A 20,206-nucleotide genomic window follows, 5' to 3' on the forward strand; every position below is an offset into this window, starting at 1 on the left:
AGGACCTGAGGTTGACTAAAGAGATCTTTGTAATAATAAGCACTGGCCCTGGAAGTCTGCCATTACGCTGTCCAATTGAAACTGTTTCCTCATCTCTATTTACCATTCTTTGCTGATTAAATATAGGTAGTCCTCAATTTACAAGCACAATTGAACCCAAAATTTATGTTGCTAACTGAAAAATTTGTTAAGTGAGTTCTGCCCCATTTTATAACTTTTCTTGCCACATTTGTTAAGTAAATAACTGCAGTTGTTAAATTAATAACATGGTGGTTAAATGAATCTGGTTTCCCCATTGACTTTGCTTGTCAGAAGGTCACAAAAGGGGATCCCATGACTCCAGGATGCTGCAACCGTCATATATGTGAGTCAGTTGTCAAGCATCTGAATGTAAACCATGTGACCATGGAGATGCTGTATTGTTCATAAGTGTGAAAAATAAATAAGTCATAAGTCATAAATCACTTTTTTCAGTGTCGTTGTAACTTAGAACAGTCACTAAGCGAACTGTTGTAAGTTGAGGACTAGCTATATTTCTTCCCTTTTAGTTGTGCTTTGCCGAATATGAGCAAGGGGGAAATCACAAAGAAAGCTATGGAACAAGCTCTTGTAATAATTAAATGTATGTAGTTCTTCAGTGACTTTAATCTTGCATACCTCAAGGATATGGTGAAAAATTGATCCTTACAAAGCTAGGTTAGTATATCTGAAAAGCAGAATAAATAAACAGGTTTTCAAAAATGTAAATGAAATGTTATACTGTAAGAAGTTGTATGCTTATATGTTGTTGGGAAAGAAAGAAAGAAACAGCACCAGTAAATAGTCTTAACTGGAGAGAATATCATCCATATAGTATATGTTTGTTTTTCTTGGTGTAATATTGGGTATTTCTAAGTCAACTCTAGTTAACAATACCATATTTTTCAGACTATAAGACGCACCTAAATGTAGAAGAGGAAATAAAGAAAAAAAAGTTTTTTGCCTCCACATGCCCCATTTTCGGGCCTTTTTTGGCCCATTTTCAAGGCTTTTTTCAGCCCGTTTTCGAGGCTTTTTTCAGCCCATTTTTTCCAAATAAATTGGTCAAAAAAAGCCTTGAAAACAGGCTGAAAAAAGCCTCAAAAATGGGCTGAAAAAAGCTTCAAAACAGGCTGAAAAAAGCCCTCAAAAACAGGCTGAAAAAAGGCCCAAAAATGGGGCATGCGGAGGCAAAAAAAAAACGGCCAGCGGTTGGGCGGGGCTTTGACAGTATTCGGTCTATAAGTCGGACAGACATTTTCACCCCCTTTGAGTGACAAAAAAGTGCATCATTTAGTCTGAAAAATACGGTAAGTGTTTCCTATTATACTAGCTTTCTAGGAAATTTCTGGATTTCTTTAGCACTTTTATTTATTTTTATTTTATTTATTTTATTTTATTTTATTTTATTTTATTTTATTTTATTTTATTTTATTTATTTTATTTTATTTTATTTTATTTTATTTTATTTTATTTTATTTTATTTTATTTTATTTTATTTCCAATTTATATACCGCCCTTCTCCCTGAGGACTCAGGGCGGTGTACAGCCAGAATTAAGAACATGAAATACAGATATTAAAAAACAATTAAAATATATATAAATTTGGCCCAAAAATTAAAAATCACAATTTTTAATCACAATTACATATTTAAGTAACTTTTTAGAAGTTTAAAGAGGGAAGACGTGGTGGCTGTGTTGAGCCATGAAAAAAAAAAGTTAAATGTGCAGTAAGACAATATAGAAAAAGGATACTTGGGTCAGAGGCTTATCCCAATATGCAGCAAAAAAGAAAAAGGCTGTGCATTGTAGCAATTAGTATATATGTAATTTATAGTGATTAAAAATAATATATTTCAGATCACAAAGCAAGTGTCAAAGCTGCTAGAGATGAAGTCAGCAATGTATCCTGAAGAAGGCAAGCATAAATTTGTTTTGAAGACACCTAAGGTAAACTCTTTACATTAGAGGTAGTCCTTGATTTATAACCATTTGTTTAATCCTGTTCAAAGTTACAACAGCACTGAAAAAAGTAACTTATAACCGTTTTCACTATTATGACCATTGCAGCATCCCCATGGTCTCATGCTCAAAATTTGGACACTTGGCAACTAACATATATTTATGACAGTATGTCTCAGAGTCATATGATCACCATTTGTAACTTTCCCAGCTGGCTTCCATCAAGCAAAGTAATAGGGGAAGCCAGATTTTCTTAATAACCGCACAATTCACTTAACTGCAGTGATTCATTTGACGACTGTGGCAAAAAAGTCATAAAATGGGGCACAACTCACTTAACAACTGTCTTGCTTAGTAACAGAAATTGTGGTCATAAGTCAAGGACTATCTGTATTTAGTTTTATTCTACCAAAAAGACTTTTTGGGAACAAGGAAGAATTTGATGATTCTTCATTATGGTCTCTGTGCCACACATGTACTAGATTTTCATTTGCATAAGCCCCAGCTTTAGAATCTATTGCAACTGTAATAGATTTTTTTTTATGAAGAAATTTATCCTTTGTATACAAATTTCTGGGTGCAGTATTTGCCCAGCTTCCTTTTAACCTCTAACACTGGAAAGACTTTTTTGAAGCATGTTTTCTATCTCATTGTACTTCGCAAGCTAAATGAAGTGTTCAGTAAGCAAAATACTTAGCGAAGTTGTACAGGGTAGTCCTTGACTTATGACCACAATTGGGACTGGAATTTTGGTCACTAAGCAATGCCGTCATGACACCGTCATTAAGCAAATCATGTGGCTAGTCCCATTTTTACAATCATTTTTACCACAATCATTAAGGGAGATATAAAATGATATAATTTTATAAAATAAAACAAAAATATTTTGCTAAGATGTACAGTTCTATAGGCACTTCAAAACTACGGATCTGTAACTGCACACTATACTGGAAGTGATGCTAAAGACATGCGAATATTGCTAAAAAGTTCTCTACCTGTTGGTAATTATCAATGGATTGGCAATATTCAGTAATTGTTTATATGATCAGTAGGTATATTTTACTGAAATGAGAGTTTAATCTCTAAATTTTATTAAAATCCCTAATCTTTTAATTCACTTACACTTAAGTCATAGTGTAAAAATGATTTTGACAGTTTTGACAAAAAGGGTTTTAATGAAAGAGGCGCAGTGGTTAGAATGCAATACTGCATGATATTTCTGCTGACTGCCAGCTGACTGCAATTTGGCAGTTCGAATCTCACCAGGTTCAAGGTTGACTCAGTCATCCTTCCAAGGTTGGTAAAATGAGGACCGAGTTTGTTGGGGGAAATATACTGACTCTGTAAACGGCTTAGAGAGGGCTGTAAAAGGCACAGTGAAACACTATATAAGTCTAAGTGCTATTGCTATTGCTGCTAATGAATATATTTCAACTGTGAAGTTTCCGAAAGATGCCCTAGATTCATGAGCCACGAGCCGAACTTCAAAAGAAATACAGTCATTTATTAGGAGCACCATTTTGGCAATATTCAGATGCAGTTAGAACTAATCCCACGTAGATTTATGTTCTCCTATGACCCTGTCTCTCCTCTCCTCTCTAGCCATGTCATAAATCACATTCTCCAATTAACCACTTTGGCTGACTGTGAAATCCAACACCCTCCTTCTGATTGCAATCAGGAAGAATGTTTGGAATGCACTTCAGTTAGGGAAATCAATCAGCTCTATCAGTTCTCCCTCCCTCCTGCTCATGGCAACTTGAAAGCTTTGCAAGTTGACATCAACATTTTGTAAAATTTATAGGCATATAAAAAGTTCATTACCAAATTTCTACATTTTGCTGGTGTTTCATAACTGAATGTATACATCTGTTTATAAGCTTTGCAGTTCTTAAAAAATCAGGCTTGACTGTCATGCCAGATGCATTTTCTTTAAATGTTTAGCCTTCCCTATTTAAGTTATGACCTGAGAACTTCAGGCTCAGGTGAGTAATATAAAACTATTGCACACTGTCTAAAATCTATAAAATAAGATTATGACACTCTCTAATTTGTCATAAGTGGAATCTTCTTTATTATTCAGAACATCAGCATTAGGCATCCTCTTACCATCACCAAGGCTGTACTGTTGTGGTGTTTTTTGGGGGTTTTTTTTGTATCTACCATGTGTGCCATAGTGAAGAGTTTTCCTGTGTAAACAACTATGGTGCCTTGGATTGCATGCAATTGTTTAAAATGACTATACGTTGGCTGAGAAAGCCATAGTAATTCTCCCATAGGTTTTAATGCAATAAAGGTTGGTTTTAAGGAGTGCTTCCTCTTTTTTCCTTTGATTTTTCATAACAAAAGGAAGACATTGGACAGTTTCTACTTAGAGATAGTTTCTCCTTTCTTGTTGCTACTAACCAATCAAATCTCAGTTTTGCTTTTATAAATTTAATTCTTTTAAATAATTATAATTATTTATACAATATTTCATATTTCTTAACCATCCATCTCTCTTCATTTTAATGGTTTTAACTAATGATTTTCTAATTTATTTACTGTTTTTGCTGGATTGTTGTACAACCGCCAAACTTCACTTTCCGTGAGTTGGGTGGCCATATAAATTTGATAAATAAATAAGTTGAATGAGTATGTGAAGAAATTGTTGCAGTTTAAAAGTCTTTTTTTTATTAACAATTTTTATTGCAAAAAATACAAAAGCAAATAGGAAAAATAGGGAAGAGAAAAATGTGGAAAAGAAGAGGGGAAAAGAAAGAAAAGGTATTGACTCCCGTTGGTGCAGTAAAATAAGGCATTAACATCAAACCTCAAATTTTTACTTTTACATAACCATTTAAACTAGGCATTTCTATACCAACAAATCTATCTAATCAGTAAAACACAAAATCAAAGTTTTTTTTCTAGCTCAAGCACAAAGTCCAGAAGCGGTTTCCAAGTAGAAATAAAAGTATTTGTATTTTTTTCTTCAATCAAAGCAGTCAACTTAGCCATCTCTGCTAACTCCATCAACTTTTGCAGCTATTCATCCATTGTCAGGATTGAAATGTCCTTCCATTTTTGTGCGTACAGTAGTTTTGCTTCCATCAACATATATAACATCAAAGTTCCAAAAATTTTTCCAGGTCTTTTTCCATTAAACCCAAAAGAAAAGTCTCTGGATTTCTCCTTATATTCACTTTAAGAATTTTCCGTAGTAGGATTGAACAGTTGTAAATTGAGGACTACCTGTATATATAGAATGATTGTATTCACTAACTAAATCTTGTCATTTGTGTAACTTTTTCTTCATTTTTCTCTTTTTCTCATAATTGAAGAATCTAGTATATCTACTAAGGATATTTTATTACAAAACAGAATCTTGTGTAACTGCTGTTAGATTATTTTGCATTTTATACTACTTTAATATTCAGATAATTCCTCAATTTATCATACATTTAACCATTTATATCAACCTGTACAAATTACATGTCTATTTCCTAGTTGGCAATGCTAATTCATTGCATCTATCCAAACCAGAAAATTAGGAATGGTAAATCTTCCATCCTGCCCCGAATAAGTGGTAGAGAACATAAAACACTAAGGATTAACACTATTCTCAAATTTTATTTTGCTTAGTTGTAAGAGCAGAAAAATGAACTATGTAGAAAAGTATAAATGCAGATTTTAATCTTGGTATAAGAACATGAAAAAGAAGAATTTGTATAATAAAGACAAGTATATCAATAAGTTAAATCTAAAATGTAAATTTCTCATTGATCATGGGGCCAGCGGTCAGGAATGGGTTAACTCTCGTCTGATGTCCATGGACCAAGTCTGCTAGCTGTTAAGTTCCTCCTCTTCCTCCTGCTTCCCAGCTTTCAGACTCGGTCTGATTTGGACAAGACACAGAGTTCTGAGCTGCCCATTTCTGACTGTTGTTCTCAGAATTAAATGAGACTTTTTCTTCCAGATTGCTCCCATTTCTGTGGTTGAGCTTACCAGCGTGAAGGGTCTCGCACCCGAGCCCGCTGAAGACCGCTCATTGGTATATCGGGCTGGGGGCTCCCAGTCTCTGGTAGAGCCTCCCCCTTAACAGTGTGAAGGGCTCATACCCGATACCGCTGTAAACTGCCGGATTCGTCCAGGAGCCTCTCAGTCTTGCTGGTGGCAGGCTCCCTTCCTTCTTTCTCATTCCGGCTGGGCATCTCTGCCGTCTACCACCAGTACCCTTCCTGCCGAACTACAGAATAATTTACATGATGTATAATCATGTTCACTCCTATTGTACTTATGTACTTACCTATGGTCCCTTTTTTACATTTGCATTTTCAATATTGATTTGAAAGACCGTTATACATTCTTGACAACTTGTCTGGAGTTAAATACCAATAGTACACAAAGTACATAACCTTATAAAAAAAAAATTTTTAATTAATTTTATTAAATATACAATTTAAAAACATTAAACTTGGTGCGACTTGTCTGGTACATACTTTTCTAACACCTTTTCTTTCGTATATATTACAATATAACATCATGCATATTCCATATATACTTTTTGTACATTCAATCACACTTCAGTTACATACATTTTCCCTTCGTATCTATTCAAATCCAATTTATTCCTACCTAATATTTCTTATATTATTTTCTTTATTTTTCTCCCCTTTTCTTCACTCTTTGTTTCTAATTCTCTATCCCTACATTCCTCCTTTTCTCTAGCCATTTATAAAATGTATATACTGATTCAACTTTATCTTTGAGCTCCATTGTTAACCTGTCAATTTCTGCACAGGTCAATATTTTGTTGATTATTTCTACCTCCTGCGGGTTCTCTCTGCATTTCTAATTTTGTGCGAAAATCAACCTCGCTGCCGTTAATATGTGTACTGTAAGATATATTTCTTCTTTTTTGTAATTATCCCTTACTGAACCCAGAAGGAAGAGTTCTGGCATCATATCTATTGTCTGGTTTAACATCTCTTCTAGCCACTGTTTTATTTGGAGCCAAAAGTCCTTGGCTTTCGGGCACTCCCACCACATATGATAAAAAGTGCCTAGTGTTGTTTTACATTTCCAACATTTCAGTGAGCAATTTTTGCACATCTTGGCCAGTCTTGTGGGTGGGAAATGCCACCTGTAAAACATCTTGTATTGATTTTCTTTATATGCAGTGGCTAGGGTAAGCTTTCTGTTCCTCTCCCATAGTTTTTGCCAGCTATCTAGATCTATGCCATACCCAAAATTCTTACTCCAGGTGAGCATGGTCTCTTTCACTTGCTCTTCTATCATGTCGTAATCCAGTAAATATTTATATAATTTCTTAATAATCTTCACATCTGCCCCTTGTAGGATTTCGTCTAATTCTATCGGTTCGGTCTGTGTGCCCCATTCATTTTTATCTTTCATGTATCGGGATTGAATCTGAAAATATGCCCACCATTCTAGTTCTATCCCTTCTTCTTGTAAATCCTGTCTAGACCTCAGCTCTCCTTTTTCATTCAATATGTTTTTATACGTGATCACTCTTCCTAATTTCATGAAATTTGGATGTACAAACATCTCCAGGGTCAACAGCCAATTGGGAATTTCTATATAATTTTGTTGCTTAGTTGTTGTTTTTTTAAAATAGTTTTTATTGAATATAAATATTAAAAAAGACATACGTAACATATACACAACAAACATTTATACAACATATACACAAAAAGAGTATAATTTCTTCTTAAGCATTTTTTCAGAGTGACATTCTACAATTCTACTTAGGGTTAGGGTTAATCCAAACATCCAATAGAGCGCTTCTGATGAGGTGTTTCTGGAAGTATTGGTGTGCTTTATGTTTCCCGTCCCAGAGGATCGCGTGCCACCCCGTTTGCATGTCATGTCCTTCCAGTGCTAGCAGCCTCCTGTTTTTTAAATTAATCCACACCCTGATCCACGTCAGTGCTGCTGCCTGATAGTATTTTTCCCAGTGAGGGAGTCCAAATTGTTTTTTATTATTATTATTATTATTATTATTATTATTATTATTATTATTCATATTATTATTATTATTATTATTATTATTATTATTATTATTATTATTATTATTATTGGTTCGATTTATATGCCGCCCTTCTCTGGAGACTCAGGGCGGCTTACAATGCGTTACGCAATAGTCTTCATACTTTTTGTATATACCTGCTTAGTAGGGCTTTCGGGGGCCCCCTAAGCAGTGTTCTTTTTTATACAAAGTCAGTTTATTGCCCCCACAAACCAGGTCCTCATTTTACCTACCTCGAAAGGATGGAAGGCTGAGTCAACCTTGAGCCTGGTGAGATTTGAACTTGCAGTAATTGCAGACAGCTGGTGTTACTTAACAGTGCATTAGTCTGCTGCACCACCAAGGCTCTTTATTTCACCTCTTTCTTTCGAGTCTTGCAATAATTTCAATTTAATTCTGGGTTTTTTCCCTTGCCAAATATATTTAGTTATTATTTTATTTAAATTTCAAAAAAAAATCCTTTTTGAATTTTATTGGTATGGTTTGAAATAGAAAGAGTATCTTTGGCAATATAGTCATTTTGACTAAATTGCCAAATATACTCGTGATTCTCCCCATAAAGGAAAGTTGCAGGTTTTTCCACCTATCCAAATCTACCTTAATTTGATCCACTAATTTATTGTAATTGTCCTCCTTTAGGGTAGTACAACTTGACATCAAATAGATACCTAAGTATCTCACTTTCTTTATTGTCTGTATTTTAATTTTCTCAGCCAATTCTTTTTCTTGCATTTTACTCATATTCTTGACTAAAATTTTGGTTTTTTCCTTGTTCACCCTCAAACCTGCAGCTTCCCCATATTCGCCCAATACTTCCATTAACCTCTCACCTGATTGTAAAGGGTCTCCTAAAATGAACACAAGGTCATCAGCAAATGCTTGCACCTTGAAGATTTCCTTTTTTATTTCCAGACCTTTTATTTGTTTGTCTTTTTGGATAATTCTAGTGAGTACTTTAGGGATAGAACGAACAATAATGGTGATAATGGGCATCCCTGCCTAGTTCCTTTCTGAATTTTGAAACTCTGTATTGTTTCACCATTAACAACTACTTTGGCTTTTTGGGTAGAGTAGATTGCGTTGAACATATTTATGAAATTCTCCCCAAATTCCATTAGTTTTAATTGATTTGACATAAAGTCTCATTTGACGTTGTCAAAGGTTTTTTGCGCATGAACAAACATTAAGGCCAATTTCTTTTCATTATGGATCTCATAGTATTCCAATACGTTTAGTATGATTCTGATGTTATTCTTTATCTGCTTCCTCGGCAGAAAACCATTCTGGTCACTATGAATAAAATCATCTAAGAATCTTTTTAACCTTTCGGCCATAATGGCCATGAATATCTTATAGTCCGAATTTAACAAAGATATGGGTCTGTAATTCCTAACAAGTGTCAAATCCGAATTGTTCTTTGGAATTAAGGTGATGATTACTTCCTCCCATGAGGCCGGTATTTTTGCATCTCTAAGAACTCCATTGAATACTTCTAATGAGGTGGAATTTAGTGGATCTTGAAGATTTTTGTATATTTCCGAAGGCAATCCATCCGGGCCTGCCGTTTTGTTATTTTTCTGTCTTTTAATTGCCATTGTTAATTCTAGATGTGTTATATCTTTGTTCAGCATGAGTCTTATTTCGTCTGACACTTTAGGTAAGTCGGCTTTTTGGAGACATCGAATGCTTTTTTCTTCGAGAGTGCCGCCCTCTTCTGCATATAATTCCTTGTAGAACTCATGAATTATGTCTCTTTTCCCTTTCTTTATGATATATTATCTGCCCCTCTTTATTGCATAATCTACTAATGCACTTTTTATCTTTTTGTTTCTTCAATTTATAAGCTAGCCAACGTCCCGGTTTGTTTGCATTTTCGAAGAAATTTTGTTTTGAGTATTATAGTTGTGACAAATCCTCCTTCTCAATCATATTCAAGTTATGTTTAATTATGTCTATTTGTTGCTTCAAATCCCTTCTTTTGGGTTCTTTTTGTAGATCTCTTTCTAGCCTACCAAGTTCTTCCTCCAAATCTTTTTGACGCTGTATTTTCTTTTTATTTTCTTTCACCATATAGGCGATCGCAATCCCTCTCATGTAGGCTTTTGCCGTATCCCATAGATTTTGAATATTCGTGTCCTCCTTTTTATTATCTTGGAAGAACATATTCATCTGTTCTTCCATTTTTTATTTAAATTCTTTATGTTTTAAAATTGTTCTCTTTAATGTCCATCTTCTTATTCCCCCCCCCCTCCATCTAATTGTCACTGGATTATGATCTGCCCAAAGATTTTTTTCAATTTCGATTTCTTCTACTTCCAAGTTTAATTCCTTTGACATCCAAACCATGTCTATCCTTGACCACGAGTCATGTCAACCCGAATAGAATGTAAATTGCTTCTTCCCTGCATTTCTTTCCCTCCAACTGTCCAAAAATATTCATTTCCTCTGCCATTTTGAAAAAGTTATTGGACAATGTTTTCCTAGTTCCTTTTCTTATCTTATTGCTTTTATAGTCCAAATGTTTATCCACTATTGCATTAAAATCCCCTAAAATGCAAATTTTATCGTATTCCATCTTTCCGATAATCTTATGTAATTTCTTGTAAAATTGATTCTGTTTTTCATTTGGGGCATAGATTCCCACTAAGGCTACTTTCTTATAGTTCAAAATTGCTTCTACTATCAATATCCTACCCTCATCATCCTCATAAATTTGTCTTGTCAGAATTTCCTCTTTAAAATACATTGCTACTCCCCCTTTCTTCTGATGTGATAGTGCTGCAAACATCTTTCCTAACTTGGGCTGAACCAATAAATGTTGATGCTGTTTCTTTATATATACTTCTTGCAAAATTATTATATCCAATTTCATCTTATAGAGCCATGATGGCGAACCTATGGCACACGTGCCAAAGGTGGCACGCGTAATCATATCAGTGGGCACGCGAGCTCAGCTTCCGATGGGACTGAAAGTTGTCAAACGGGCCATTTTTGGCCTCCGGAGGATCTCCGGAGGGGTGGGGAAGGCTATTTTTGCCCTCCTCAAATGCCTAGAGAGGCCCTGGAGCCAGGTGAGAAAGAAAAACAGGCCTACCAGGCCATTGCGTGCCAGGAGCGGGGTGGGCGGGGGGGTGGATGGGTCGCATAGAATTATGGGTGTGGGCACGTGCGTGTGCGACCTCCCCGCCCCCCCCCTTCCTGGCACGCGATGGGAAAAAGGTTAGCCATCACTGTTATAGAGTCTGCTAAAAATTTTTAGAGGGGGAATTTAATCGATTCACATTTAAAGATATAGCCGATATTTCTTCTTGCAAATATCTACTTATATTTAGGTCTTATAGCTCATGTTGATCTAATCTCTTTGGGTCTGCTTTCATCGTAGTTGCTGTCATCTGTTCTTTCTCCTCTTCCATTTCCCTTCTCCCTATTTAGTGGCTCTCTCATTTCTGTAGTTTGTATTCTAATATCATCTTCTACTCTTACTTCTCTTTCTTCTAGTTTTTCTTCACTGCTAAAGTTCTGGCTATAAAATTCCTCTGCTTTGTCTATGGTGTCTGTTCTGTATCTTTTTTCCTGCCATGATACCATGATTCCCTCCGGCGTCAGCCATCCAAAGTTAATATTGTGCCTAATTAGTTTGGATGTCAAAAATTGGTACAACTTCCTTAATTCTTGCACCCTGCGTGGCACTTGTTTTAATATTACTAACTGTCTCCCTCTATGTCAGTGGTTCTCAACCTTCCTAATGCCGTGACCCTTTAATACAGTTCCTCATGTTGTGGTGACCCCCAACCAGGGGTGGGTTCTAAATTTTTTTTACTACCAGTTCTGTGGGCGTGGCTTATTTTGTGGGCGTGGCTTGGATGTCATGTGACCGGGTGGGCGTGGCTAACTGGTCATGTGACCGGGTGGCCATGGCTATGTGTATAGGGACTACTCAGAGGGCTGAAAAAAGTCATTTCTGACAGGTCCTCGGACTTTTGACTGGTCCTCACACTTATGACCATCCTCACATTTATGCCCAAAAGGACTACCCAGAGGGCTGAAAAAAGTGATTTCTGACAGGTCCTTGCACTTTTGACCGGTCTTCGCAGTTATGACTGGTCATCATTTATGCCCATTGTAGCATTCTTAACAACCGTGTCACTCATTTCACAACTGCTTCTCTTCAACATGGTGATAAGATAGGGCAAAAAACGTAAAATGTGAGGACAGTCGTAAATTCAAGGACTGGTCAAAAGTGCGAGGACCAGTCAAAAATAACTTTTTCAGCCCTCTGAGTAGTCCATATGCATAAAAGGATACAGCAATAGAGAGGGATGAAGGAAGAGAAGGGAAATTAGAGTAGGAGTGAGGGTAAGAGAGGGAGGAAGAGAGGAGGAGAAGGAGAAAGGAAGAAGGGAGAAGAAGAAGAGGGGGGAAGAGAAAGTAAGAAGGAAAGAAAAGAGAGAGGTGGTAGGTTTGAGGAGAAAGATTGCTGTACAATAAAAAAGATGAAAGGGAAGAAAACCAACCCCAAACAAATATAAAGATATTAAGATAAAGAATGAATTGTTAAACTTTAAAGAATAAAAGAGAACAAATAGGAATAAATAGCAATAATTAGAAACACACATACAAACATACAACGTATTTTCTTTGAACAGAGTATTTGGCCGGTTCACAAATTTAAACAGTTGTAGGAGGTTAGCACCCACCCCTTTCCTAGAAGAATGAAATATTAAAAAGGCAGAATATTATATTTCCCTGGATGAGAAATGGAGAAGCATATTTTACAGACAAAGCAGCTCCCACCTTCCTGCCCCCCCACCCTTTGTTAATGGGCCAGAAGCAGAAAGTCAATCCTTTGTCAAAGGACATTTGCAACACAATAGCAACAGAAACTAACACAATGGGCCCCATCTAGCAACCGAAACTCACCACACCTGACCTGGGAAGCATGTGACCTGGGAAGCACATGTGACCATCAGCCAGCAAGGCTAGCTAAGACCCCCATCCCCTGTGAGTCTGACAACCAATCGGGATACTCTTTCAGGGCCCCAAGAAATGCAAAGCCAGAGAGAGCATAAAAACCTGAGGATTTACTGTATCTGCCCCTTTTCTGTTCAGGAACTCAAGCCATGTGATCCTGTCCACCATTAAACCATCTTTCCAAGCAGTCTCCATGTTTCCAGTGTCTTTTACCCCACTTGGAGAAGAACCCAGAAGGATATTTCTTCCAACACAGTGTTTAGTCATTTCAATTAAATTTACAATTTCTATATTTCCTTTTTACCATATTTATTCCTCATCTATTTTTTAAAAAAACCAATATTACCCTTCATCCTCATCTCTAATCTTAATCAAATTCAATTTTTCCCTTCTATTCTATATTATACCCCTTCGCATTGTCATCTATTTTTATATCCATCCTCACATTGGTTAATTATGTAATTATGTAATACAGTTGTTTAATACAAATTCAACATTTTAATATAAATCAATTAGTTATATAACTATCTTTTTTGTATATTAATCAATATGAACATGAATATTCCAATTATTTCCATGCAATCCAATTTCTTACAAATCAATTAATTATATTTACCAATAATAATAAACCAAATAATTTCCCCCATATATTCCTTGAAACCACAACTTAACCATTTCTGCTTTCAACACAATATACAATTAATAGTATCTCAATTATTACAATTCCCTAGTTAAATAGAGCTTTTTTTCTTTTGTGTTTTAAAATCTTGAACCTCCTCTTTTGCCCTAAATTTCCCATTGTTTGCAGTTTTGCACCTACCTTTTTTGGTGAGGAAAAAGAAAAAGAAATCTCTCTGCCTCATTTTGTCACGTTGCAGCAAAGACCCTGCTTACCGTATTTTCCGGCGTATAAGACGACTGGGCGTATAAGACGACCCCCTACTTTTCCTGTTAAAATATAGGGTTTGGGCTATACTCGCCGTATAAGACTACCCCTCTTCCAACGCACACCAAATAAAAATTAAAAAAATCAGATTTGATTTCAATATGGTAATTTTAATTCAAATGTTTATGACATGCAGGTACTTAGCAGGAAAACCGTCACTTATAAACATAAGGCTGTTTGTCATCAAAGATGTAAACATAAAACAGTGCAATTGGATTAAATTTTTCCTAATTCACTCTAAAGCTGAAAGGAAGAATAAGACAATAAACCCATGGGAGCTGCCATGCTGTTTGTTTTCTAAGCTGTCAACCAAACTGGAACTGATGATGATAGGAGGAAGATAACAATAGAGAGCCAGTGCCGGGCAAGTCCCTGGCGAGTCAGCAACGCCCATCATAACTGCAAGCTATTTTTACAGGTTTTGCTGGCGTGACTGTTTCCCTTTAAAAGCCTTCAAAATCCTCCTGTTCGTCATCTGATATCATAAGTACATCAATGACATCTTGTGATACATTTGTAAGGCAGTCATCATATGGATCTAATTCCGTATCAAATGGTGTGGTCTCAGCTTCGGCTTCCTCTTCATCTTGCCACAAGTAGTCGTCCTCCATACCATCTAATGAATTTGATATGCCACACTTCTTGAAAGACTTGATTACTGTTTCTGCATCAATATCATTCCAGGCTTTTATGACAAACTTGCACAAAACATCCAACTGTGGAGCACGCATGTTTCCTCCTTTTGTGAATGACTTTTCACCGCTAACTATCCACTCATTCCACTGTTCTCGAATGCGATCTTTAAATGGCTTGTTTAGGCGCACATCCAGTGGCTGTACCAACGATGTCAATCCTACAGGAATAACTGCCGCATCTGTATTTATTCTTGCAAGCCTTTGCTTGGTGCTGGGAGTTAAATGAGCCCTGAACATATCCCACACCAGTAGACTACGTTTTTGAATAAGTCCACCTGGTCGCCTGCTCCATACATTATCAAGCCATAGCTTTATCCCTTCTTCATCCATCCAGCCTTTTTCATTCACATGTACAAAACAACCAACAGGGAACTTTAGTTTCGGCATTGTTTTTCTTTTAAAAATAATCATTGGTCTCAGTTTGGAGCCATCAGCTGTGCATGCTAGTACCACTGTAAAACTGGACTTCTCATGTCCTGTTGTTTTAATTAAAATTGTTTTTTCACCTTTTGGATGGACAGTTTTATTTCCAATCATATCAAAATTCATTGGAGTTTCATCCATATTTCCGATACTACTTAACGCATAGCCATGTTTATTGCGCTGTTTTATTACATATCGATGGAAACTATTTACTTTGGCATCAAGATCTGCAGGTAATTTTTGTGCAATTTTTGTCTTTTGCCTCAGTACCAAATTATGCCTTTCCAAGAATCTAGTACACCAGGATACAGTGGCCTTAAATCTGTTGCTGTGATCTGGGTTAGATTTGGCCCACTGAAGTGCAAACAAACGTATTTTATTTCATGTCACTACATAACCGTTTTGGCGATGCTCATTCACCATGTCTGCTACATGTTTTTCGAGTTCTTCTTAATGCACACTTACCCCTTGGCATACTCTTTAATGCTTTTACATTTGCTTTCCAGTCCCGAACCATCTTTTCTGTTACTCCATATTGTCTTGCAGCAGCATAGTTATTATGTTCCATGGCAAAGTTTACAACTTTAAGTTTAAAACTGGCTTCATGTTTCTTTCTTCTTGCTGGTGGAGCCATGATGGGGTCTTGACTCTTAGCTATTTGTATACTGTACTGTATGTACTGTTGCTGTACTGTATGTATTGTTGCTGTACTCTAGAGATACCTATGAGCCAGGCTGCACATCTGCCTGTCAAGGTAATGGGCTACGCTACGTGTAGTGGCAAGAGGGCTATTTTGTACCAGGTTTTTTTCCTTCACCCATGCAGCCTTGACCAGATTGGCACAGCTTCATGAATCTGAGTTGCTGGCGCTGACTGATGACGCTACGTGAGCGCCAACAACATTGACAGGAAGCTGTGCCGATCTAGTCAAGGCTGCATGCTGCTGAATGCTGGAACCAGCTGGTTGCTGAGCGGAGCTTCTCCCAGGCATCCAGGGGGATATTAACGATGCTCCGACTTCCCCAGCTGACCCCCACTGATGGCGAGCCCCACCGGTCTAGTCAAGGCTGCATGCTGCTGAATGCTGGAACCAGCTGGTTGCTGAGCGGAGCTTCCCCCAGGCATCCAGGGGGATATTACCGACGCTCCGACTTCCCCAGCTGGCCCCCACTGATGGCGAGCCCCACCAGTCTAGTCAAGGCTGCATGCTGCTGAATGCTGGAACCAGCTGGTTGCTGAGCGGAGCTTCCCCCAGGCATCCAGGGAGATATTATCGACGCTCCGACTTCCCCAGCTGACCCCCACTGATTCATTCACCCCCACTGCTGAATGCTGGTGGGGCTCGCCATCAGTGGGGGTTCATCAGCAGCATGCAGCCTTGACTAGATCGGCACAGCTTCCCGAATCAGAGTTGCTGGCGCTGACTGATGACGCGACGGGAGCACCGACAACATTGAGGGGAAGCTCTGCCCCTTCTTGCTTCTACGTCCCTTTTCTCCCACAGGCGCTGCTGGGAGTTGTAGTCTAAATGCAATGTTAGTGATGGGCAGGATTGCCAATGAAACTGTACTCCTTCCCCACGAGGTATTGCTCTGCATTTCCCCACTCTTCCGGGCTCGCAGGCGAAGGGTGGGAGTGCGTAGCGCACTTTCCTGGCTTGGCGCCGATCCGGACGGCTGCAGAAGGAACTGGGCACCGGCTGTCATGTCTTTTCTGCTGTGCGGGGTTCGGCACCTGGGCGCCCGGGGTTTAAGCCTCCGGGCCGGCCCGCGCTGCTCCAGGATGTTCGCTTCGGGCTCCTTGGAATCGCCGCCGGGCGGTTCTTCCCGTTGGGGCGATGGTGGGTGGCAGCGATTGGCGTTCGCTTGGACTGCAGGAGCCATGGCGGTGCTGGCCGGGCTGGGTCTGGTGCAGCGGGCGGAGATGAAGAAGCAGCCTCAGCGGCGGCAGCAACAGCAGCAATTACAGCGCCGCTTTCACCGTGGACCGCTGGGAAAGGAAGGAAGGTGACCCGAATTCCGGGGTAGAGTTGGGACGCGTTCCTTTCTCGGGGGCCGTGCACTGCCTGGCACCTCTTATAGGTTGGAACTAATTCGGAGTACAGTTTCCCCTCAATATTGTCGGCGCTCCCATAATGTCATCGGTCAGCGCCAGCAACTCAGATTCGGGTACCCGGCGTATAAGACAACCCCCGACTTTTGAGATGATTTTCCTGTGTTAAAAAGTCGTCTTATACGCCGGAAAATAAGGGTACTTTCAATTTCGCTTTTTCAGCATAGCTAGGGGGGAAAAAATCTGCTCCAGGAATTTACCTCCTTGCAGCTAGCTAGCAACAGAGCCCTCCACAAAACAGCTGAGAGTAGGGTGGCTCTTTGAAGCCCCGCAGCAAGAATTTAAAGTTTTTTCCCTCTAGCCATCAGCTGGGACTCCAGAGGCAGCAATAGATTGGGAGTGGGCGGGGTAAGCGAACGGCAACCGACGATCCAACAGAGGCAGAGGGTGAGGGTGAGTGAAGGTGTGGGGGGGGCGAGAGAGGGCTTTGGCAACCCCTGTGAAATGGCCGTTTGACCCCCAAAGGGGTCGCGACCCCCAGGTTGAGAACCGCTGCTCTATGTTCTAGTGGGTCGTCCCTGGTTCTATGAAGTATCTCGTCCCTCACTGATTTTTTAACGAATCTAATATGGATTTCTTTATAAGGAGGTTGTGGCGTCTTGCATAATTAGTATGAATTCTGTAAGTTTCGTCCATTTCATTCAGCATTTCATCCTTCCCAATTACTAAGGCTTTCGCTAATAGGACTGCCATCATTTCTGGCAAGTCCTCACTTTTTTCTTCTTTAACATTTTGAAAGCGCAGGTAATATGCTGCTTGTTCTGTCTCCAACTGGATAACGATGTTTTCCAGATCTTTATTGGCCTGTATTAATCTCTCGTTCATTTCATCAACTTTTTTCTCCTCCTTGCCCATCCTCTTTTCCATTTCTAATAATTTTTGTTCGTTGTTCATAATTTGTTCCTGGAAGGTCTCAAATCTCCCATCCATTGATTTCATTTTCTCCTTTAATTCTCCAGTATCGCTTCTAACTTCCCCAATTTCTTTTTTCAGGTCTTCATGATTCCTTAACATCACGTCCTGCATCGATTGTAACATTGATTGCAGTTCTTTAAATGAATTGGCTCTTTCTCTCTGCATCAGTTCCTTTATTGATCTCTGGCCTAATGGACTTGATTCAAGTGATGAGGCATGGGATATTTGTTTTCTTCCTGCGCCAACTTTGGATAAATTAGGAATTCTTGTCATTTTTAACAATGTCTTGAACCAATCCTCCCACTTGTTTACAAGTCTTGGATTTTCCTCTGCCACTCCGAAACGAAATTCTCTCTTTCGTACTTCGTTGTTTCACAGTTTGCTTCTTAACAATAACTACCATTCAAATCTCTTACACTTTAACCTGATGTATAAGCTATGATAGATATAAATCAGTATCGAACAATCTTAACAAAGAACGATGGCTATCTTATTGTACTTCAGTTTCTATGTCCTAAATACTTCGTAAATATTATAAATACCAATATCTTACAACACCCCTCAGTCCAAATCCATTAATGATCAAGTATAATTACATAATCATATAAATTCTTTATGTATAGATATATATAGATATACAGGTGAAACTCGAAAAATTAGAATATCGTGCAAAAGGTCATTTATTTCAGTAATGCAACTTAAAAGGTGAAACTAATATATGAGATAGACTCATTACATGCAAAGTAAGATAGTTCAAGCCTTGATTTGTCATAATTTTGATGATTATGGCTTACAGCTCATGAAAACCCCAAATTCACAATCTCAAAAAATTAGAATATTACATGAAATCAATAAAACAAGGATTGTACATAGAACAATATCGGACCTCTGAAAAGTATAAGCATGCATATGTACTCAGTACTTGGTTTGGGCCCCTTTTGCATCAATTACTGCCTCAATGCGGCGTGGCATGGATGCTATCAGCCTGTGGCACTGCTGAGGTATTATGGAAGACCAGGATGCTTCAATAGCGGCCTTCAGCTCTTCTGCATTGTTCGGTCTCATATCTCTCATCTTTCTCTTGGCAATGCCCCATACCTGAACCTCTATGGGGTTCAGGTCAGGCGAGTTTGCTGGCCAATAAAGCACAGTAATCCCATGGTCATTGAACCAGGTTTTGGTACTTTTGGCAGTGTGGGCAGGTGCCAAGTCCTGCTGGAAAATGAAGTCAGCATCCCCTTAAAGCTTGTCTGCGGAAGGAAGCATGAAGTGCTCCAAAATCTCCTGGTAAACGGCTACGTTGACCCTGGACTTAATGAAGCACAGTGGACCAACACCCGCTGATGACATGGCTCCCCAAATCAACACAGACTGTGGAAACTTCACACTGGACTTCAAGCATCTTGCAATGTGTGCCTCTCCATTCTTCCTCCAAACTCTAGGCCCTTGGTTTCCAAATGAGATGCAAAAGTTGCTCACATCAGAAAAGAGGACTTTGGACCACTGAGCAACAGACCAGTTCTTTTTGTCTTTAGCCCAGGTAAGACGCTTCTGACGTTGTTTGTTGTTCAGGAGCGGCTTGACAAGAGGAATACGACATTTGAAGCCCATGTCCAGGATCCATTTGTGTGTGGTGGCTCTTGATGCACTGACTCCAGCCTCAGTCCACTCCTTGTGAAAGTCCCCAACACTTTTGAATGGCCTTTTCCTGACAATCCTCTCCAGGCTGCGGTCATCCCTACTGCTTGTGCACCTTTTTCTTCCACACTTTTCCCTTCCACATAACTTTCTATTAATGTGCTTTGATACAGCACTTTGGGAACATCCAACTTCTTTTGCAATTACCTTTTGAGGTTTTCCCTCCTTACGGAGGGTGTCAATGATGGTTTTCTGCACAACTGTCAGGTCAGCAGTCTTTCCCATGATTGTGATTCCTACTGAACCAGACTGAGAGACCATTTAAAGGCTCACAAACCCTTTGCAGATGTTATGGCTTAATTAGCTGATTCGAGTGGGACACTTTGAGCCTAGAATATTGAACCTTTTCACAATATTCTAATTTTCTGAGATTGTGAATTTGGGGTTTTCATGAGCTGTAAGCCATAATCATCAAAATTATGACAAATCAAGGCTTGA

General features: G+C 38.7%; 1 protein-coding gene across 6 annotated transcripts in view; it reads left to right on the forward strand.

The window, feature by feature from the left end:
• LOC117662305 (histidine--tRNA ligase, cytoplasmic-like) overlaps window positions 1–20,206 on the forward strand; it is a 114,823-nt gene that overhangs the window by 3,206 nt on the left and 91,411 nt on the right. For 4 of the 6 annotated variants that reach the window (XM_034411641.3, XM_034411644.3, XM_034411643.3 and 1 more), the window contains exon 2: window positions 1,879–1,968. The exons of the other annotated variants lie outside the window; for them this stretch is intronic. In XM_034411641.3, the coding sequence (XP_034267532.1) occupies window positions 1,879–1,968 (90 nt within the window). The remainder of the gene's footprint in view (window positions 1–1,878; window positions 1,969–20,206) is intronic. 6 annotated transcript variants of the gene reach the window in all.

Source organism: Pantherophis guttatus, chromosome 3, assembly GCF_059756535.1.
Source record: "Pantherophis guttatus breed Tessera chromosome 3, ASM5975653v1, whole genome shotgun sequence".
Taxonomy (NCBI): Eukaryota; Metazoa; Chordata; class Lepidosauria; order Squamata; family Colubridae; genus Pantherophis; species Pantherophis guttatus.